At 36.8% G+C, this 22,988-nt stretch overlaps 2 protein-coding genes across 2 annotated transcripts; both read left to right on the plus strand.

The window, feature by feature from the left end:
• Positions 1-1,835: 1,835 nt before the first annotated feature.
• Positions 1,836-6,786, plus strand: LOC149946586 (putative serine carboxypeptidase CPVL). Its single transcript, XM_090171260.1, has 4 exons — positions 1,836-2,186; positions 2,568-2,898; positions 4,778-4,973; positions 6,094-6,786. The coding sequence occupies exons 1-4, from the start codon at positions 1,881-1,883 to the stop codon at positions 6,680-6,682; spliced, it is 1,422 nt and encodes a 473-aa protein (XP_090027386.1). The 5' UTR covers positions 1,836-1,880; the 3' UTR covers positions 6,683-6,786.
• Positions 6,787-10,477: 3,691 nt separating this feature from the next.
• On the plus strand, positions 10,478-18,985 carry LOC149946587 (uncharacterized). Its single transcript, XM_090170825.1, has 6 exons — positions 10,478-10,616; positions 12,011-12,078; positions 13,660-13,776; positions 16,940-16,975; positions 17,775-17,819; positions 18,934-18,985. Exons 1-6 carry the CDS (start codon positions 10,478-10,480, stop codon positions 18,952-18,954), a joined length of 426 nt encoding a protein of 141 aa, XP_090026951.1. The 3' UTR covers positions 18,955-18,985.
• The last annotated feature ends 4,003 nt before the right edge of the window (positions 18,986-22,988 follow it).

The following is a 22,988-nucleotide window of genomic DNA, read 5'->3' on the forward strand; positions in this document are numbered from 1 at the left end:
TTTTTTGAGCATTCACGGGCCTTGATTAATTACGTACATGTAAAATACATTATTTTACGAAGGAAAAGTGTGTTTTTATCTCATCATATTTACGGGACCGGGGTTAAAATAGGAGCTTTAGATGAGGAAAACATATATTCTATTTTCGAGATAAATTACGGTAAAACATTATTTAACGAGATAAAAGTGTTTTTTTTTTTAGATATTGAGATTTGATGAGTTTTTTAGATCTAGTGAGATCCATTGAAATGTACCGAGGTTAGGTGAGATTACATGAAATTTGAGGTGCTTATTTTTTTTTGAGAAATTGAGATTTTAGGGATAAATTTGGGGTTTTTAAGAATAAATTAGGTTCGTTACTTTCCCCCGCGCACATAGTTGTCCCCGTACTGAATATTTCTGAGTCACAATTATTTTGTGGAAATTATCTTATGTTATTTTCTGTTTGCGGTACAGTAGGATACACGAAATTTAAATTAGAACCATTTACGTTGGTACGATTTCACTAGGTACAATTCCACGTGACCCAGTGATTAATTAGAACGGGGTGAGGGGGCTCTTGGCGCCAATTTATCGTGGTGGTTTTAATATCAAACGGATTTCAATTTTAAAATAACAAAAAGGGAACGTTCAAACAGGAAAAATTGGCTAGTAATAAAGACACATTTGAACCGTTTTTAAATCGTTTGATTTTGGATGAAATGGGATTGGGAGAAATGGCAATTTGGAGAAAATGTTGGGTCAAATGGGGGGTAATCGTTGGGCCTGCTGGTACGCGTTTAATTTATATGACGTAGAGGGACGTAAGATATTTATTATTACGAAGTTTCTGGTGATATTAGAGCTCTAGGTTGAACAAAGACATGTAGAAGTTTCAACAATGATAAAATACGCAAATAGGTAGATTAGTACATAAGGAAAATGGACAAAAAAGATAAAATCAAGTTTGAAGAAATTAAATTCCAATGATAGACCAGTTTCGTCCTATTTGGGACTCATCAGTAACGTGCGGGAAATCTGGCTGGCAACTATTACACCAAAAAGAAAAATTATAAAATGTTTTAAAACGCGTTGCGTAGCAACGGAAAGCCGAAAAGGTTGGATAGTGTTAGATGATAATATATATGAAATGTAAAGTAAATAAGAACCACTTAGGGTCTGAATTGCACAGGAAATCTGGCTGGCAACTATTACACAAAAAAGAAAAATATACCTAAATATAAATTTTTTTAAACGCGTTGCGTAGCAATGGAAAGCCGAAAAAGTTGGATAGTGTTGGATGATAATATATACGAAATGTTAAGTAAATAAGAAGCACTTAGGGTCTTAATTGCACAGAGTGATAAAAAATACGCGAATATGTAGATTAGTCCATAATGAAAAGGGACCAAAAAGTTAAACCCTTAGAGCAATATTGAAGAGGCATCGCATAAGACAATAAGTGTTTACAATTTTATTTACTGTAGGATAAAATAGTATAACAGCATTAATGTTAGTTTGATGCCGAAGATATCGTGTTGACTTATGCCATCGACATTATTCCTTTATTTTGACTATTTTTTCAACGAAAATAGAATCACAACGCAGCAGATTTTAAACCTGATTGATTGAAAGAACTAGACTATTATTTAAATTGGAAATACATATTCTGATTATTTTTGAAATGTCATCGTCGATCTAACCCACTCAAATAGTTCTGGCACTCGAATCGAGTGTATGTAGCCGAAAACAATCACATAATAGTTACAATAGAAGCCTAATCGAGATAGCACCGAATCTCGATATTTTTATCTCGATAAGTTGATTGTCCCAGTAATACAAAAGAGATGATGACTCCGAGAAATTAAAGTAGTCACTCGAGGAACGATTTTTCGCGCATCATGGCTCGATCCGCTCTAGCTTTCGCGGCTTTGTTTTGCTTGGTGTCCCTGGGCCAAGTTCAACATTCCTCGGCTCTCTTTGGACATAACCTTCCAAAATCACCCAAGCACGTAAAAGATGGAGGTGATCCTGGTCAGCCCTTGTTCCTCACCCCCCTCATCGAAGCCGGAAAGTTGGACCTGGCGAAGCAGTTGAGTCAAGTAGGACCGTTACCCGACGCGCCTCAACTGACCAGCTACTCTGGTTACCTCACCGTCAACAAAAAGTACAACAGCAACATGTTCTTCTGGTTCTTTCCAGCCGTTGTGAGTTCACCTTCCAAAATACGTATTTTAGTTACCGAAATATGTAAATTTGACCTTTAATTTTAATCATGCGTATGTTTGATGCGATCGACATTTTTCCTTTATTTTGACTACTCTTTGAACGAAAATAGAATTACAGCGCAGCAGATTTTAAACCTGAAAGTTTCATGTCACATTTCCCTCTTAGTAGATTCCATCTTAGATATAAGTTCTTACTTTTTAAGAGAGATAGCTGGTAGTCAAGGACATACGCTAGCCAAGATAAAGAGCGAAGAGCCGCCTGACAGTTTGACAGTCAGATAACGCAGTCTGGGTAGATTTTATTTTAAACTGACACAATCGTGACATAACGACTCATAGTGCACTGTCGTATCTTTGCAGTCAGGAGCGGACAAAGCACCCGTTTTGCTTTGGCTTCAAGGTGGTCCCGGAGGCTCCTCCCTTTTCGGTCTGTTCGCCGAGAACGGTCCTTTAGTAATCACCAAAGATCTGAAAGCCATTCCCAGAAAGTACGCTTGGACGTCTCAATTCTCCGTCATCTACATCGACAACCCCGTCGGCACTGGCTTCAGCTTCACCGACGCGGACACCGGTTTCGCCACCAACGAACAAGACGTCGCCAGAGACCTCCTGGAATGCTTAAAGCAATTCTTCACCATTTTCTCAGAGTACCAGAAAAATGATTTTTACGTTACCGGAGAATCTTATGCTGGTGAACATTTCATTATTATTTATTTATTATTGATGTAAAGAGAGGAGAGTTTTGACTACTTGAGAGCCAAAGGCGGCGTGTGATTTGGGGGCTCGTTTCGCACCCCCTTCCTTTTAGAAGCCCCCTCGAGACCTAACACCAAATGTTACCTTGTTACATTTTCATCCCCCGTCGCAGTGCGTCTAGGATATAAAATACAATTATCTCTAAAGGCAGGGCCGGCGTTAGGGCAAGGCAAGCGAGGCGACTGCCTAGGGTCCCGCGCTTCACAGTGTTTTCCGGGGCCTCGCTTTCAGTGTAAAACACTTTTTGGGCCCCTATTTCATATCTTGTTGCCTAGGGCGCCACACCTCGTAACGCCGGGCCTGTCTAAAGGTTTCAAGGGTTAGATTCCTAAAGCTGGGGATTGTTAATATTACAAAATTTTAAATTATGTACTTACTGTCAGAATTTACATTATATTGCGACTGTCACTATATATAAGCTGTCTATGGCTGTGAGGACCAAAAGTATGTAGTCCACCAAATTGATTTATTTTATATAATAGTGAAGTTCAACTTCACCAGGTTAGGAAGAGCTTTATCTCGAAAATACACTAAAATATTAAAATAAAGATAACTGCTATAATATATGTTTTCATCCACCGTCGCTTAGTGCGTCTAGGATATAAAATACATTAATTATTAAAATTAATGTAACATAATTATTCATAAGTATGCCTTTGTGTAACATTTTCCATAGAAAAAATTTCAATGAGACCTGGTTTCACATGGATCATACAATAAGCGGGCTTAAAATTGCAAAATATTCTTATAATACTTGGGCTATTGAAAAAGTTACCATAGAAACGAAAAAACGTCATCGCGATCGAGGCACGAGCTAAACTGTAGATTGTCAAGAAACGCGGCAGGAATTCAAAAGCCGCTTCACTAACTTCCGTTTCCCATCAGAACAGCTGATGACGCGTTATTCGTCCCGGAACCTGATGAGACGAAAATTATGTCATATCCCGTGAACAAGGTTTCATTAAAGAAAATGCTTTTATGGCATACTTTTGAGGTATTATGTTACATATGGTAGTAGGAACGAAGGAGTCAGAGGTTACAAATTCGGTACTGATAAGGGGAGCTAGTGGCTCATGCTTTCGTATGAAAATTCTATATTCCCCAAAACTTTATCCGGGTGTTGCAGGAAAGCATAAGCTGCTCCTACGAGCAACGAAGGATGCTGTGTATGGCGGAATAGGCGAAAACATTAAGTCCATGGAGATTGCTCAACTTGTTATACGGTACAACGAAGTAGTTCAGTTAAAGCCTCAGAATGAGTTCATATTATCTTTGGTAGGAGAGCTAATGGAAGCATAGTTAAAGATAGATTTTCCTATTAGGCCTAAAACAAGAACCCCATGTTACATTTATAACAGAAGGGCTTTTATTATATTTCTAGGCCTTGGTTGCCAAAATAAGTTTCAAAATATGGCGGTGTTATTTATCTTTTCCTTCCACGACTTTCCTGATAATTTTGTCATATTATCGCAAGTTGATCAAAATTACAAAATAAGTGTCATACTTATGAAAAATATTTAGGAAGTGTCATACTTATGAAAAATATTTAGGAAGTGTCATACTTATGAAAAATATTTAGGAAATACGTATGAAAAATATTTAGGAAGTGTTATACGTATGAAAAATATTTTGCGAGTGTCATACTTATGAAAAATATTTAGGAAGTGTCATACGTATGAAAAATATTTAGGAAGTGTCATACGTATGAAAAATATTTAGGAAGTGTCATACGTATGAAAAATATTTAGGAAGTGTCATACTTATAGGATATTATGTACTTATGGCTGAAACAACTGTTATCTCTTTTAACGCAGGAAAGTACGTTCCGGCGATTGCGTACAAGATCCACACGGACCAGCCGAAAGAAATCAATTTGAAGGGAATCGCCATCGGGGACGGCCTCATCGACCCTCAGAGTCAGTTCGACTACAGCGACTATCTCTACCAAATCGGACTGATTGACGAAAACCAGAGGGACTATTTCCAAAAAGAGCAAAATAAAGCTCTGCGGTGAGATCAAACGAAAATCCTATCGATATCGCGTTCATTCGAGGCTTTTTACCAAATTACAATTTGAACTTTGTGGTTTTTCAAAGAAACATAAGCGACAGTTAGCACTCCCATGTCTATATCCGTCTTATGAAAATAGCCCCTGACAATTAATAATCAGCTAGGCTAATACTCAAGGCACCACCCTAGGCCTAAGTCATCGAACGACTTTTAAAGCCTTTTATTTCAGCCAATCCTACCTGGTCATAGCGACTAAACTAATCGTAGCGCCATTCCTACGTTCATTGCCCCATAGTAATTAGCGATTTTATCGGGAATCTATCATCTGCAACATTAAATAATGGTTCAAAAACGAATCGAGAGATGGCGGTGGTGTCACTTGACGCCATCATTTATCCGTTAATGTAAACTTTTAAGGATATTTTTTAATGTAATTATACCCATAATTAGTAAAATATTTAGTATTAATCTTAATATAAATTAAATAAGAGCCTTCAAAGCTCTTATTCATAATTATTCGTAAAATATTGAATCTTTAAACTAAATTGTAAACTATATACACGTTTCTACGATTATATTTTATCAATGGAAGCTATAGGAGCAGCAAACACAAGGGAGAACGCAACCCGTTAAAAGTCGTGCATTTTCGTGTGTACTAATTTCATTGCTTAGACACTTAAGCGCCTGCTGCCGTCGGAAGGGGAAAATTCGGAAATTGTCTTCTCCCTAGCGCCAGAAATTCGTCAACGGGGGGTCGAAGTAAGTGAATGTTAAGAGGGGGGTCGAGAAGGGGACCCGCGGAAATTTAGTACAGTCAAAGGTAGGCCAAAGGGAGGGGGGACCTGGAACCGGAAGGTCCCCTTGTCTGCGCCACTGCTTCCCCTTTTCCGTAAAACCTTCGGCGTTAAGGCTTGTCCAATGAAAGTTGTACACAACACTGCGTTAGCGTGTTTAAAGGCTAGCTGCATTCTCCTTGTGTTTGTTGCGCCTAGATGGCAGTATATAATTACATTATGAATCGCGTTTGATATAAGTTGTTTGAGGTCTTGGGATACAGTTTTAGGATAAACCTATTTGCCAAAAATTAATATTTTCCTTATCATTATTTTTACAAATTTAGATTTATTCAAGAGAAGAAGTTCCGAGACGCTTTCCAAATCTTCGACATTCTTCTGAATGGAGACACCATCAAAGAGAAATCTTACTTCACCAACTGCACCGGCATGACCAACTACTACAACTTCCTGCTGACGTCCTCCCCCGAAGACCAGGATTACTACGGAGACTATTTGGCCAAGAGCCAAGTCAGAGCAGCCATTCACGTCGGAAACTTGACTTACAACGATGGACAATCGGTCGAAGAACATTTGTTAAATGACGTCATGGACTCCGTGAAACCGTGGGTCAGCGTGTTACTGGACAATTACAAAGTCATGATCTACTCCGGCCAATTGGACATCATCATCGCTTACCCGCTCACGGCCAATTTTCTTCAAACCGTTCAGTGGAAAGGCGCCGACGCTTACAAGAAGGTTGAGAGAAAAATCTGGAAGGTAGCTGCTGGTGACCAAGAGGTTGCTGGTTTCGTTAGATCTACCGGTAATTTCAGACAAGTACTAGTCAGAAACGCCGGTCACATGGTACCTTACGATCAACCCAGAGTGGCGCTGGACATGATCAGTAGATTTGTCCTTGACAAAGATTTCTAATCGTATTATCAACGTTGTATGAACCTGATTTCATATTCTGTAATTTGTATGTTTACATAGTTAACCTTTCTAAACATAAATAAAATTTTTTTGTGGAATTAGTATTTACTGCTGATCTATTTAAAGCATCAGTTTCTAATAACGGTATATCAAAATTGGATTAATATTTTATTTCAAAATAATAAGTTGGTTCTTTCTAAATTTTTATGGTTTCGTAAATTTAATTAAAGGTCGTGAAAGGGGCCTAAAAATACGTCCACGGGCACCGAAAACGTTTTGTAAACGCAGGAAACTTTTAGGGTTAACTTCTATTTTCCCTGAAAAAATAAATAGCTTTTTTTTGGGGAAACCAGGGTACATGACGATTAAAGGACGCGATTGAACGAAGCTTTGAACAAAGTCATGTAAAATATAATATTGCTAGTTAGCTTTGAGTTTCGTAATTTGGTAACTTGCTTTACCAAAAGAAAAAAGCCCAGGTCAATCGCTAGTTTTCTAGCTCTATAGACAATAGAACAGTTAACTGATTTTCCCGGCTTTTTCTGCTTTTCCCGAGATCCAGTGGGCAGTTTTCCCCGAAAAGGGGATTTTTCCCCTATATGTGGGGAAGCACGTTCCAGCTTCGGAAAAATCTGTGTCGTCACTACAACTTTTTCATAATGTGAAGGTTATATTAATTTCCCATACAACAACTAAAGAATTATTAATTTTCTCCAAAAGCGTTAATGATTCAGTTTCATGATAAAAGTGGCGTTGGTATAATTGTATTTAATAAATTCTTCTAATCATGTCGAACTAAAAAACTCAAGTTTCACACCTAAGTCTACCAAAACGGTTGACATTTATCATTAAAAACATCTGTGGAGCTTCATTAACTTGTCGGTAGATGTCTTCTTCCGTTTCTTGAGTATATGTTATATAAGAGCAAACACGCAACTAGAAGTGTGTCACAATTGACGGACTTTGCACTCTTACTTAGAGAGAAAAATCAACTGTGGTTAATTTCATGATGGAGATGGCTCTTTTGGTGTCCAATAGTTGATTTTATAAAAAGTCTTTACGCTTGCCCAACTTGTTGAAATGTTACCCTGGAATAGTTCAGCCAATGCCTAAGAATGAGTTCATAAACTCTTTAGTGGGAGGGAAAACGGATCCACAGCTGAAGCGGGGAGGCAACATTTCAACAAGATGTCCAAGGTTATTTTATAAAAAGAACTATTGTTAATCTTTAAATTATAACACGATTTAAAAACATTATGTTAATCGTAGAAGCGGATGTTGCTATGGATGACGACGGCGCAACACATAATAGAAAATATTCAAAAATCAATAGTCATAATTTACTAATAATCAGCTAAGCTAATAATATTTATTTCGAAAACATTTTGCAAGCAACTAGAGAGGAAAACATATATTAAATAAATAACAATATAAAAGTAAGAACAAGATAAGCTAAGAGAAAAATTTATTTAAAACCTTAAGAAACGAATCAATAAAAAAAAGAAATTGAAACAAATTAAACTAAGAATTTTGAGCAATCCAATCAGCAAATAAGAATTAGCTGACCATCGAACGAAGTTCTTGGATTGTTTGCTCGAAGACCTATCGGTACGAGATATTTGTAAGTTTTTAAATGTCTTCAATTTTTTTAGGGTTTAGATTTTTTATCCCTTTTCATAATGGACTAATTTACTTATTCGCTAATTGTATCATCCTTTGCAATGCAGTCCAGAAGTGATTCCTTTTAACTTAACATCTTGGATTGGAGCTGAGGGGCATTCTCTCAGATGTCAGCGGGAAATTTAATCCATCGGGTGAGACGAGTGGTGCTCAGTTAACAGAAAAATGGACGGAAGAAATCCAGATTCGTTCAAACATTTCAGTTCTTCACGAAACCGGCCTAACTAATGATCAATGCATATAGTTAGATGGCAATTGGCAAGAAATAGTAACTGAAGTAAGCGAACTACAATTCGAGCCAAGGCTTAATGCCGAATAGCCGCGGAGTTAAGCTTATCACGGAACACGGACGTCATGTAAGATAACCTCCGCTGTACACCACGCCATCTTCTTTGGGATTCATCAGGGTCAGCCCATTCCAAGTGTATACATGTATAATTTCCTGCTACGCTATATTTTTTGTTCACTGACAAGGAAACTACCCGAGGTTTGTATCTTCGATTTGGCTCAAACTCTGGGTGTTAGTAGACTTTCATGTAACTTGAAACTAGCCAAAGAGAAAAGTTACAATGGGCTTCCGTTCTTCCATGGCAACCGAAATTGTTTTTGACAACTAAGAATGATAATTTTCCCATGGGAATATCAGGAATTATAAAATATTCTAAAACTTACATTTCTTTTTGGGAAACATCTAAACTTCATATATATAAATATTTGGGTAAATTTAAGTAAAAGTGGGAAAATATGAGTAAAATTGGGTTAATTGAGCAATATTGCTCAATTAACCCAATTTTACTCATATTTAATCAATTTTACATAAATTGCTCAATTTACACAATTTGACTTAAATTGTTCAATTTATTAACATTTATCCGACATTATCGAAATTTTCCTTATATATATAAGGAAAATTTCGATAATGTCGGATAAATGTTAATACAGCTTAATGAGCAATATTTATATATTTTTGATACATAAGATTAAATTATTACTGATGAAATTGGGTGAATTGGATAAAATTCGGAAAAGTTAACGATTTCGGGGTTTTAATGTTAAATTAGTTAAATTAAAAAATCCCCAAAATTTCCATGCTATTTTAAATGGGATAATTCTGATTCTTAGTTGTCAAAAATATTTTCCGTTGCCATGGCAAAATGAAAGCCCATTGTAACTTTTCCATTTAGCTAGTTTCAAGTTACATTAAGGTATACTAACCTTTCGAGTTTGGTGTAGTTTCCTTGTCAGTATAAGCGCACCAAATTCAAAAGCTAGTGATTGCTCAATTTTAGTTATTTTTTTCCTTTTAATGCAGTTGTATGATAGACATAGCAAAAACGGTACTGGTTTTTACTTTTACCTTTCATAAATTATCACTTGCTATTATGAAATCTTTACTTACCTGTTTCAAAGCAAACAAAAATTACTTCTTCACTGTACATATAGATTGTGATACGGTTACTACAAAAACTAATTTTCAATTTAATCCATTCGATTTTTTACAAACAGCACCTTACATATTTTAATATTTGAAATTAAATAAATTGAATTAATGGTGTCATGAACCAAAATTTAACTGACGATTAGATTATTCAATTCAAATCAAAATAAAGCGCTTAAGACTAATATACGTCTAGAACTCTAGATCAAAAGTCGAATATGTTCAGCTTTCTGTGAGTATTTCAAAGGTAAAGCACTAAGTCGTAGGAAATCTTATTTGATCAACGTTTTTTTTTGGCTTTTGTAGTGTACGCTCTAAATGTCTCTATTATGTAGGGTAAAACCTTTCTATATTTCTTTATAGACACAATCCACCCTTCGCGGGGGGGGGGGGGGGGGAAGACAACTGAACAAATGATTAAATGGATTTCGGCTTTAACGTTTTCCAGCCGTTCAACTCGACGACCATCAAATGTACGGTTTTAATTAAAGGTGAACAAACGTGTAAGATAATATACGTCGTAAATAATAGTACTCCATTTGGTCTCGTCATCCGATTCCGTTCTGTATTGCGTGGAATCAACAACCAGCGGATCAGATTTTTTCATCAGTTCGGCCTAGCGTACTGGAAAACAGATCCACATTTAAAATTATTGTTTATCGGGCGAAATTTCCAGAATGAAATTGCAATTTTTCGGTGCCCTGTTGTTGGTTTTGAGCGTAACCAGTTGTTTCGCCACCGAACAGAAACCAACAGCTGCCACTAAAGCGGCCGAACCAGAGGAAACCTACGAGGACACCAGAAAGGAATTGTGTGGTAAGTAGCGAAACATAGCGCGTACAAGGGCCGTCAGTGGAATCGGTTGCCTCTATAACGATGGCATTCAAAATAGATATATACAACGATTTATCATTGGTAAGAAACCTCTTTATGTATATGACACATCTATCGATGGAAAATAATAAGCCCTCGCATTAGTTTGGGGTTGAGGGTAAATTTTATAAAAATGTGGGGGGAAACATGGAAGTGCTTAGTCCTTGTTCCCCTCTAGAAGTGGAAGTGACGTGACGCGGAAATGGTGTCGGAAACTAATAATACCTCATGTTTGTTTACCAGTCAGACTCTCGTTCCTCTGCCTCCCCGTGGGTTAGCCCAGGTACCACGGCATTTAATGTCTACGGTTGTTTTACTTCTGAATAATTTACGGTTTATCCACGGAGTAACTATCTAGCTTCGCTAAGAGATGTCATCAACTTGAAAAACAAATAGCTTTGTCTTTCGAAAGCCACCTAACGGCATAGCTTATTTTCAAAACAAAACCCTCACAGTCTATACCTCGGTCTATACTATAGTGCCACTTGTAAGAACCTTGGGTCTATACGAAAAGAGATAAGAGCTCGAAACCAAGCTACTTAAGGCACGTAGTTAAAGTATATATTTGCACGAGTAAAGAAAATAGTTAAATCCACGTGTCTCGATTTCAAAATCTAAAAAGCATCACGTGTCCTTTTAATGGTAATTTGGAATTTATTTGATATTGCCTATTCCGTCGAACTCAGGATGGGATAATGGACATATTCGTTTAGTCTTTTCGTTTCAAAAGGAGCCACGTAGCGGCCAACGCGAGAAGCTCGTAAACTTTTGTATTTTCGTTTGCTAAGCAGCCGATAATTCACAAAGCGTCGGCTTAGCGGTACGTGTTGGCCATTATGCAAACTGAAAAAGCTAATATTGACTAGTCAGTATGACGTAGATAATACCTCATCTATACTTTTCCAATTGGAAATAACAGCAAGGCAAGTTTGGCTGCTCGAAGGCAAGTGGTATGGGAAGACAAACTAGCTGACTTTCGGAAATAAATAAATGTGTGCATTTGAAGAAAAATTGAAATTTTTCAAAACTTTATAAAATTGCAAAAAAGAAATAAAAAAATAACCTTAGAAAAGTGAAAAATTTACACGCAACTTTTTCTATTAGTTATAAGCGAAAAAGTCTGATAGATAAATATAGATTTTCTATATTTCGCAGTCGAGGTAAAATACACTGATAAACAAAACTTTGTTCAGTTAAATCCGAAATTTTACTCACAAGTAATAATATCTTTGCCCAAATTGTATTTCAAATGATTATAGCAGTTTAAATTTAATTTGCAACCCATACTTCTAAATTTGGAAATTTGTTTTAATTATGCATAAATTGATTTGCGTTAGATTTGCTCAAGAAGAAAGGTATGAAAGAAAGATTTGACAAGTGCTACGATGACAATGCTCCAAAACTGGTAAGTTTCGGATAAATTTACATTTTGGATTTATGTTTTAAAATAAGCAAATTTGATCTAACGAAAACAACCGGGTTACCCCGCGGGGTTCGATATTTTCCTTTAAAAAAATTCACTCGGAAATATTAAACGTGTTTCAATTGCAGAACCTTTGCATTTATCCACTTAAGAATACAAAGACTTAATAGTTACATAAAGTGGTATGTCCCGTCACCCTATGTATAACGCCTCCATATCGGAAAGACTGACGATTTTTTATTTGAAACACCTATTACATTAAAGTTGCGTTACTTTCCCTTTAAAATATTTAAGAGTATTTCACATGAGCAGTCTAAGCGGACAACAGTTTGGGGTCGGTTCACATATGACGTAACACAGTAAAGGGTAAGAAGGGTGTGTACAAGCGTTAATGAACGTTACAGGGGTGATGGAAGGGGTAGCTGAAATAAAAATACCTTAATTCTATACCGGAACCAAAATTATCAATTATTTTATGGTACACTAGCAATTTAATACTTGTTTATTATAGTATGATTAGTTTTCTATACTTAAAACAATGAACAAATACATCAATTTTGAAAGAAATTTAATAATTTTATGGTACATGGTGTTATTGTAATACCAGGGTTTAGTGGCTTAGACAAGGGGAGGGTTTCCCGGACTGAGCCTCTCCCCTTGGGCGTATCTTTGGTTGTACTAAAATTTAATCCCCTTCTCAGGTATTTTATAAAGTTTTAACCCTTCCCTTGAAGGATTTCTGGCTACGCAACTGGGGGGTTAAGTATGTGTGACATAATTTAGAGGCGGTGGTTTCCAAATGTTACTCTTCGTTACGAGGTAGAGGGGGAATTCGATTTTTGGGTTACATTATCGTCGAAAAGCCCCTAGCGGGACTGTTAGAGTGGAGATACAACCAAGGGCGAATTTAAGGGGGGATTTGTAGATTAAAACCCCTGAAACGTAACATTACTTATCAATATCAATGGTGGGTGCAAACCGTAAGTTAGTTTTAGGTCTGAAAGGGGTTGGAAGTTAGAACCACCGCGCCCCCCCCCCCCCCCGAAATAAAATCCTGGATACGTCCTTGGATATATCCTCACTTAAGTTACATATCCGACCATGGATTTCTAATCGAAGTAAATTAAACCATAGACAAATATTTATTCGATATCCTCCCCAAAAACGTCTCCTCAATGTAGCGAAGGATAGTAGTGCCATCTTGAGATAAAATGTTGCATACTTTGAAATACGGTCATTTTGGTAAAGCTGGTAAGCAACTGGAAAGAGTGTATCCGATTCCGGTTCATCCGGTTTCCCACCAAAGTTATCGTAGAAAGGATACAATACGTTTAGTACGGGCAAAGGATATCGCTCTATTTTTGGCTATGATGAAATTCAATAAAATACTCTTGTAACGACGTGATAATTTTCCTATCAGACGTAGATAACAATCTCGCCTCGCAGTATTAAGAAGAGCCGGGTTCGATCCCAGTTTGTAATTGGCTTTACAAGTTGGTAGTTCACTTGGGCATTAGTTAAGCTGATTATAAAAATAAACCTTTATTTTTTGTATATTTACAGATAAAGGATTTGGACGAGGGATGTGCTACAGAGGTCGGAATCACCAAACTCACCTCCTACAGCATATTAACGACAAAATTCTGCTACCAAGACGGAGCCAAGGAAATATTCGAAAAGGTAAGCTAACACCGGAAACGGATAAGTGCGTGCACGGTGCAGCTGCTTAATCGAACGAGAAACACCCTTTGTTAAAGAAAGATAAATACAAATTAGACGGACAAAATTTTTAAAATATAATCGGGTATCTTTACATGTCTCATTTATATTTTTCTGTTAAAAATCTTGAAAATGTAGAAAATTATATACAGGGTGTCTACATTTGATCGGCCCAGGCATTTTTCTCAAACACTATACCTTCTAGAAATGTGAAATTTTCAGTATGTACTCACTCGGTGGAGATCGTTGTTATTTGTGAATGTCAGAAAAATAGTGAATAATTAACGGATTTAGAATTCGTAGTTTTTGAACGCTAGGTGGTAGACGAAAAGTTTCAAGGAGTAAGTTGTAGAGCATACTCGAAAACCTCTAATGGAGTTGGTATGGTCAAAATCGTACATTTTGTCACTGAAATAATAGGTCATGAAAAATAACAAGTTGGTACTACCCAAATGTTTTTACGCCTCATGTTATTGTAATGATGGTCTGTGAAAAATGAAAATGTTTTGAGCCAAATCACGTTTGTTTTCTATGGACAAAAAGTTTGTGTTTTTTATTAAACAAGAAAAAGTAGGTTTTAGGGTCTACAAAATGTCTAATTTATGCCAACTGAATTTCCGAAAGCTTTTTTTTTGCACTTCTGATTCGTTTAAAATGTGGATCCGTTTTAGTATTTAAAGTGCCACCACTTTGTTTGAAAAACATTATCTCTACGTAGTCCGGTAAAAAAAGTATGAATCGTTATACTCGTGAACCGCGGTCCAGGATGGTTGAGTTATACTACGGTGATGGTCATCGAAACGCACGTTTAACAAGTCAGTTGTTTCAAATGTTAAATTCTGACAGTCAACCAAATCACCACACTATTCTCCGAGCTGTTGCTGACTTCGAAGGAGACGGCAATATGAATCCCAGATTCCGCGGACCTGGACGTCATAGCACTAATATGGAAGACACAGGCATCGCCTACTTTGTCACTTACCCTCGAGCAAGTATAAGAATGGCATGCTCTGATTTGGACTTGTCAAAATGTTATGTCTGGAGTGTCCTTAGCCACTATTAATTTCACCCATTTCATGCCACGCTCCACCAAGCACTGCACGATGGTTATCAGCGCCTTAGGTTGGATTTTGGTAACTGGTTCAGTACCATGGCAGGTGCCAACGAAGATTTCCTCCGTTTGATCCTGGCGTTCGATGAGTGTTCCTTTGGAAGGGACGGCCCATTTAACCGCCAGAATAACCATTTGTAGAGCGATGTATATCCGCACTGGGGATTTCCACATCACAATCAAGTACAATTCCGTTTGAACGTCTGGGCAGGTCTACTAGGAGATCGCGTCATTGGGCCATTTTTACTTCCGAATCGGCTTAATGGGGTGAGCTACTTGGCGTTTCTACGAAATGAAGTAGGAGAAGCATTGGAAGATGTACCTTTAGTCAACCTGCCTCGCCTTTGGTTCTTGCATGACGGTGCACCTCCTTACCAGGAACGACATGTCGTGCAATACCTCAACACCGAGTTGCCTGAGCGTTGGATTGGGAAGAATGGTCCAGTACGATGGCCTCCTAGGTCCCCAGATTTGACACCGCTGGACGTTTACCTGTGGGGATTCGTCAAGGAGGAAGTATACAAGACGCCAGTCACTAGCGAAGACGACTTGCGCCAGAGAATAATTGTAGTGTTCCAACTCGTTACTCCAGATATGGTCCGTGGTTCGTTCCAGAATATGCTTCATCGCGTACGGATTTGTATAGCAGTGGACGGTGGCATTATTAAACCGTATTTGTAACATACTTTCTGTAATTCGTTATTTTAATAATTGCAAAATTTGGGCCACGTGGCATATTATGTCATAGAGGGCCCTTCTAAATGAAATTTTCTAGTGGGGGTGCTGGTGATGGGCAAGGGGAAAGGGACTCTAATAAACGTGTTTGTTGCGAAGAAAATATTTTAAACGTGGGAATTTCAAAGATTATAGTTTTTATGGCTTAAGGGGAAACCCTGTGAAGGTTAGTTAAAGCTATCAAACACCAGATGGAGGTAAGGACTCCCTCAGCAACGCCCTGAAATTGTTAGATTAATACTCAAATAAATAGTTTCTTACCAGAGATGAGAAAGAGCTTGCACAAATTGTCTTTCAATTAATTAATATCTCAAAATAAGCTATTTAAAAAAATAACGGTTGTTGAAACTGTAAGAAATAATATAAATAAAAATCTCTTAAACTATGGTTAAAATGTGGCTTAGTAATTAAACGGTCAAAATGTATGGATCTCGTTAAGTTTGAGACTTAAAAAAATAATTAAAGAGTTAGTGATAAAATTCAAGAAAATATATCTTAGTTTTATCTCCGAAACAATAATTATTCTATGAACCAATAAATGAATCAATCACAAGAATAAATAATTGATCCAACAATAGCATATTTCGTGACATGTGCAGGGTTTCCCTGTCCCTCACTAATTAATTAATGTTTTACCATTATTTGACAGAACTTTGATCGCAATGAAATCATTATTTATAAAGGTTCGTGTGAAGATTAAAACAATATGTTGGTTTTTGAAAATCAAATGAACAAATAATCATCACGCAAACATATTTAATAAAAATCAACGTATCGAGGAGAAAACTTAACGTATTTAAATAAAATAAAAGGTGTCTGAAATTGCTCTGACAAAAACTACAAGTATTGTGTTCATTTGTAAAGTTTTGGGAAAATGTCAAATATTTTAACGATGTTTTGTTTGTCACGGCTAGGCGATAGACAAAACGTTTCAATGAGAAGGCTGTAAAGGCTATATGAGATTGCGAAGTAAACAAATGATTAATGAATACAAGGAGACCAAAACATTTGTAGTAGCCTCGTAATCAAATGAACCAAAATGTATGTCTGTTCTAATGATATGCAGAAATTATTTTTAAAGACAAATATAGTTTATTCAACCCAACTAAAGTAATTATTTTTAATTTTCTACAACTTTCTCCTTGAACGTTTGGGTCTACCACCTACAGCTGACAAAATAAAATTTTCGGAATCATGAAAATATTTATGAATTAACGAAACAAGCAATCACGATAATATAAGAATATTCATCTGATTAATTCTGTTTGTCTATTTCAGTTTGAAAAATGTACCGATGACAAGGCGGAGAAACAGGTAAATCATATCAGAATTATTAGATCGTCGAATAAACGGAAATTCACGATTTTGACTTTCTTCTTAAATTAAGCCAAATTAAACCATTACACCTAAGATGATCGTTACTGATTAGGGGTTTTTCACAAATTACATAACGAAAATAAAGTACTTTTTCGACACTCCCACACCTTTAAACGGTAGATTACATATTGGAAAGACCCCTACCCCATAACAAATACTCAACTCCCTAAATTATAAGAGCACAACTGTCGTTAAAATTATTAAATTGCATTCAAAATGAAACTAATTTATTTATTCTTGTACCTATAGAAAACTAATCATACTATTATAAATAAGAAAACAAGTATAAAAATGTTAGTGTTCCTTAAAGGGCATATAACCTCTTTAGACCCCGTCACAATTTGAGCAAGAATTCACTAACTAGCGCCAAAAACATCTAAATCTATATAATAGCCTATTATATTATAATATTATTATTATATTAGTATTATATTATTATTATATTATTATTGTATTATTATTATATTATTATTATATTATTATTTATATTATTAATAGGGTGGTCAATATTGAAAGTGTTGGTGCTCCACACCAGCGCTATTAAGAAACGTTGATTCCGATATATATTAACGATTGGAGGGTTAACATTAAACTGACTCCCTCCCCTCCTGTCACATTTAGTACCCCTTGTACACCCCCCTCATTACTGCGTTACTGTGAACGCCCCTTACTCAATCGTCGCAACAAATGAAAAAATCTGAAAATGACTCCTGCTTATTTTAAAATTTTTGTTTAGAATCTGGATGAAGACAAAGAAACGGAACTTATGAAGCCTGTATTGGTAAGAAATTTCGCATTTTGCGTAGGAGGTAACGCCTGGAAGCTGCTAAACCCAAAATATTGCATTATAGAAATTTCGAAGCATATCTTAAACTTACATGTAAATTCGCTTAGTTTATGTGAAAAGAAAAGGGAATCCATCCTTATAAAACTGAACCTAGCACCTTCGTAAGAAAACAATATTATAAAACGTCAAGAACACGTAGAAGTAACTAACAAACAATGAAAAGATTAAATGGTGGTTCCGGCCACCTGAATTAAAGGCTTCAAAAGTCGCTTGATGACTTAGGCCTAAGGTGGTGCCTTGGGTATTAGCCTAGCTGATTATTATTATTATTATTATTATACTTTTCAAACTCTGATTGGAATGTGTTAGGAATTTACTGACCTAGGGCCTTCATATAAGCGTGTTCTATCGAGTCTATGAACGAATGCAAAAAAAATATCTTAACATTTTAAATTTTCAAACGGAGCGGGAACAATATCAGTCTTTTGAATTATCCAGACAAAGATACAGACAGATGTTAAGGGCGTTTCCACTGAGAAAAGAATAATATCATGGCAGCAGGAGACGATGTGTTCCTTCATAGTTATTAGGTTTCTTACACTATTTTTAATTGTCGGAAAGCCCACTTACAGTGAAAAGACCGAGTACACCAAACAACTATGTAGTTGGCCTTAACATGACCTTGGACTAATTAATATCGGGACGTTTTGGTGTCACTGAATTTCTTAGCAAGCGCTTAGTATCCCTCTATCGGGAAAAATGTCGGAACAGCGACTGCGCAAGTGCACTAACGATAAATCAATATTTAAACATGACAGCTCCTTGTGATACCAACACGCATTCGCAAAGTGAGTTACTCATTTTCCAGTCGGTAGAGAGCTCATAAGGAATGTGTTTTACGATTTAGAGCAGCCGAAACGTCCCTGAATTAAATGGTTTAAAACCACACCGATGCGCAAGAGCCCCTCGGTGTAACCTGTTACTAATTTTCTCCGCCATGTCATTGGGTATTAGCCTAGTTTATTATTTGTGCCTGTACGTCTCGTATGAAGAAACAAATTAAATATTTATGATTATACAATTAATTTGTAAATTTTATTACTTTCAGGACTGTGTGAATAAAGATTAAATTGTTATAAACCAAAACTATGAATGGAGAAGAACTTCAAATTAAATGTAAATCTCATTGATTGCACGAATTAAAATTTCTGGCGAAATGATTTCTGTACTTTCTTAGGCCTTGAAGGCCTTAGACTTTAAGGTACTGACTTCCCTAGAAACAAAAACCGTACTTAGAGTTTTCTGTTTGCATGGGTTTCTGATAACGAACGAAAAGTGGACCTACTGTTCTTTCTAGCTCGCTATTATATTATTAAAAATGTTACTTTATACCCTAGCTGTTTGTTGATTGATAGATTGTGTGCAATCTGTTTAAGATGTATATTGGCAATCCTGTTTTCTAGTTTTCAACGATTCTTAAATTGGACCGAAATAGCTGAACTTATTCAAAATATTGATTTTTAAGCGACCGTCAGTGAGAAGTACGTACTGTTTTGACCAAAATAGATGTCACATTGACCCGACTGCTGAGCGGTATTTTGGAATTGGCACGCTATACGTCTTGACTGCTGACTAATTCGTTGCAAAGGAGCAACAATGAAGGGGCCGAAGGTGGTGGCCAAGTGCTTGGCAGATGAGCCTGGAGATGTGAGTATCTCACGATTGGATGGTGTAAAACTTAAGAGTTATTTGATCTCGGTCACTTAGTGATAAGAGGTATTTTGGAACTCCTGTTGCGAATTTCATTTAGATCCTGATGAAGAGTGGCGTGATCGATGTAGCTGAAACGGTATAGGAACAAAGTGACATTATCAGCGTAGACGTAGAGTCGTGAAACGACACCAGAACCAACGTCGTTAAGGTAAATTGCGAAGAGGATGGGCTCATGTAGTGCTTCGAACGCCAACGGTTTAGGTTATTGAAGTCTTAATTTTCAGATATGTGAAGATAATCGGTAAATCAGATCGGGCTTATCTTTTATTTCCTCCACCGAACAATCCGATCTCAAATTGTATCTGATTCATTATCACAAGTGATCTGCTATAATTAATCTCACCAGAATCTGTTAGCTGAACCGTTATTTGATTTCTACGTTTAGTATACAGGGTGTACATTAAAAACGATCCAGAGCTAATAATTGAAAAGCTTTTCTTCGTAGGAATTTGATATTTTCAGATCGCATAACGCGCAGGGGGTCATTAGATGATTCCAAACTCAATGACCTTAAACCATGTCCTCTAGGTCATTCAAAAACTATCTCGAGAACCGTTTAGTGACTATTTTCAATTAGAAATGTGTGCGCCATCCCATTTTATGTTCCAGCGACTCTGAATGTAAATTGACCAATAGGAAGCTGAGAAAATAAACACCAAAAACAAAAAGGTCATAAATAAAAAAGAGATCAAGATTTTCAATTATTAGCTCTGGATCTTTTATTGTTGGTGGACACCCTGTATATATGATATTTTGATATTTTATAATAAACTTTAGAAATGAATTTAATCAGTGGATTTGTAAAATCACGAATCTGGTTTGCATTTTCACCCATAACAACGGATTTGATAACATCTGAGCGTAAATGTAGATAATGTGATATAAAAATAATAATAATAATAATAATAATCAGCTAGGCTAATACCCAAGGCACCACCATAGGCCTAAGTCATCAAGCGACTTTTAAAGCCATCTGATGAATTATAATTATTTTCCCGGTTCTGATAACGTAACTGGAACAGAACAACAGTGTCCACCAGGGCACCAAATGTCCGCACTACAAAGAAGTTGCGTTTATAGTATGGACACCACGCTGTACTGGATATAGTCTTATACAAGTTCAGGTGCGTTGTGGTTGCTCGCGACCAGGTCAAGGAGTTCAATTCAGTCGCTTGAGTTATCCATAATGGTGTTAAATATATTACAATTGTACAAAGTGCATTATTAGAGTTCTTTGTTTTTTAAAAAAGGGCAAACTCTCTAAAAAATTCATAGTCATTATCTCAATTATGATCACTTCACTCTACTTTTAAATCCAGAAATCCTTGAAAACTTCAGGTTTCTTCTGTTAGTCGAAGGGCTTCCTATGTAATGCAACGCTTACTTAGTTGATCAGATACTTGTCGCGAAGCTTTCTGAGAGTTTCTCGTTACAAAACCAAATAAACTGTCTGCAAGCGCCTTTGATGGGTCGCTATAGAGTGCTAGCAGTTTATGCGTTTTTAACAGTTAGTGACGTCACAGCCGTAGCTTCCGTAATGGTTGTCATGAAAACTCGCGTTTTTTCTCAATAGACGTTTAAAATTGGTGACGTCGCAGGGTTTCAAGCTGCTGGCACTCTATACTCATTTGCAACCTTAGAAAGGGCAACTAGATTGGGTTGAATTTGGGGAAGTATATAAACATTTATTTGCCGAATTTCGTGAAACATTTATGGGGGCCCCTTTTGAGTGGCGTTCGTTTCCAGTAGCCCAATCTCTCACACCAATCGGTAAACCTCTATATTAGTATTGAAGCGATGCTGAGCTTATACGAAATATAATTAATAAAAATTGTAACTTACACTATGAGCTAATAGAGAAACCCCAAATTAATTTAATTCTGGAATGTCCTATCCGGACACGAAGGAATGATCCCACGCTACAACCTATGATAAATCCGGGTACACGTTTGGCTTTCACTATTGGGGCCAACGTTAAACTTAAAATCTTAATTAAAACTTTGCCTAGGGGTATGATTAAATATTAGAAAGGTTAAAAGGTTGCCAATTAAAGTTTGATTTTATGACACTTGTAAAATAAACTACAAAACTAAGCTAAGACTACGGTGCACCTAGATTATTAACTACTTGTGCCTTACTACTAAAAACTAAAACGTATACATGTAACAAACCCGTTAAGCGGGTTGAACTAATTATTTATAATAAAACTACAACGCACTCTCGTTAGGCGAGATGTGCTGACTAAGAGTTCCGTTGGGAATATAGTTTCCTTTTGTTTGTCTTTAAACAATTATATACTCAGGTTTTGAAGAACGCTGCTGTACACCAACCGGTTGAAGCCTCTATGATACTTTAAGTATCGTGCTGGAGTGTTGTGCTGCACCATGATGGCCGTTGGTACTTGGTGAAATGATGGCAGTGTGGCGGCGGAGATGACGGCTTTACTTGAGCTCTGGTAGAGTCTACTGCCTCTTTAAACTCCTCCAACCCCTCTCCCTTTCGAGTTTCGTTTCATTCGTGGTTTAACGAAAATAGTTTACTTTTCTTCTCAATCAAAATCACAACCGTGCCTAATTCTTTTTTAAAACACGAGCCCGTTTTTAAAAAGCGCGCGCCTCGATCGAGAAACTTCAAATCTCTGCGCGAATCTATTTTTAACCCTCGAACATCTTTCAAAGGTTTTCCATTCATATATTACTAACAATTTTGTTGCTAAGGGAAAGAGAGCTTTAACATTTCAAAATGGTCGAACAATAGATAAAATACAAATGAAACTGAAAACATTGGCAAACGTTTATTTACAGTAAAATTAAATTAACGACGGTGGGCTAAGGGAGATAAAATGGAATTCTGGAGAGCCAAAACTAGATGGAAATATGCCACGGCCGAGCGGAGAATCGGCATTTCCTGGCCAGACAAGCAACAATTTCCCAGAACTACGGCTTCTAAGGGACCAGCACCCAGAAACAGAAGTCCGATACGACCGCGGACATCTTTGAACTTAGGAATGTCAAGAATTCCACGTTACAACCCTCCCCCGGCTAATGTCTCAGGTCCTCATGAGACTGTATTAAAGGGGGAAAAAAACAACACTAGGCGAAGATAACATAGATTATTGTTGAATAATAATAAAAAAATCTATGTACAGGGACGTCTCAATATTTACAGTGCGCACAAAAGGATTATAGGGAAACCCTCCCCAGACTAATGCAGAATCCAAATTTATAACAAAATGTCGACAATAAAATAAATTGGAGGGTAGTAGAAAGGACGTTAAGTAGCCTAACGCCTAACCCGCCCTGTATTGGGATCCCTTGGCCTTAATCGTCGTCCAGTAAAAGTATTTGGAGCAGAAGATGAAAAGTACCTGACAATTGCTTTTTATTTAAA

Source organism: Leiobunum rupestre, chromosome 4, assembly GCF_980474605.1.
Source record: "Leiobunum rupestre chromosome 4, qqLeiRupe1.1.hap1, whole genome shotgun sequence".
Taxonomy (NCBI): domain Eukaryota; kingdom Metazoa; phylum Arthropoda; class Arachnida; order Opiliones; family Sclerosomatidae; genus Leiobunum; species Leiobunum rupestre.

Bases quoted from the DNA above. Each gene is read 5' to 3' on its own strand.
- LOC149946586 (XM_090171260.1), top strand. From the start codon at position 1,881: ATGGCTCGATCCGCTCTAGCTTTCGCGGCTTTGTTTTGCTTGGTGTCC. The intron at 2,187-2,567 runs GTGAGTTCACCT...GTATCTTTGCAG, and splicing joins TCTGGTTCTTTCCAGCCGTT to TCAGGAGCGGACAAAGCACC. The intron at 2,899-4,777 runs GTGAACATTTCA...CTTTTAACGCAG, and splicing joins TACCGGAGAATCTTATGCTG to GAAAGTACGTTCCGGCGATT.
- LOC149946587 (XM_090170825.1), top strand. From the start codon at position 10,478: ATGAAATTGCAATTTTTCGGTGCCCTGTTGTTGGTTTTGAGCGTAACC. The intron at 10,617-12,010 runs GTAAGTAGCGAA...GATTTGCGTTAG, and splicing joins CACCAGAAAGGAATTGTGTG to ATTTGCTCAAGAAGAAAGGT. The intron at 13,777-16,939 runs GTAAGCTAACAC...TGTCTATTTCAG, and splicing joins CCAAGGAAATATTCGAAAAG to TTTGAAAAATGTACCGATGA.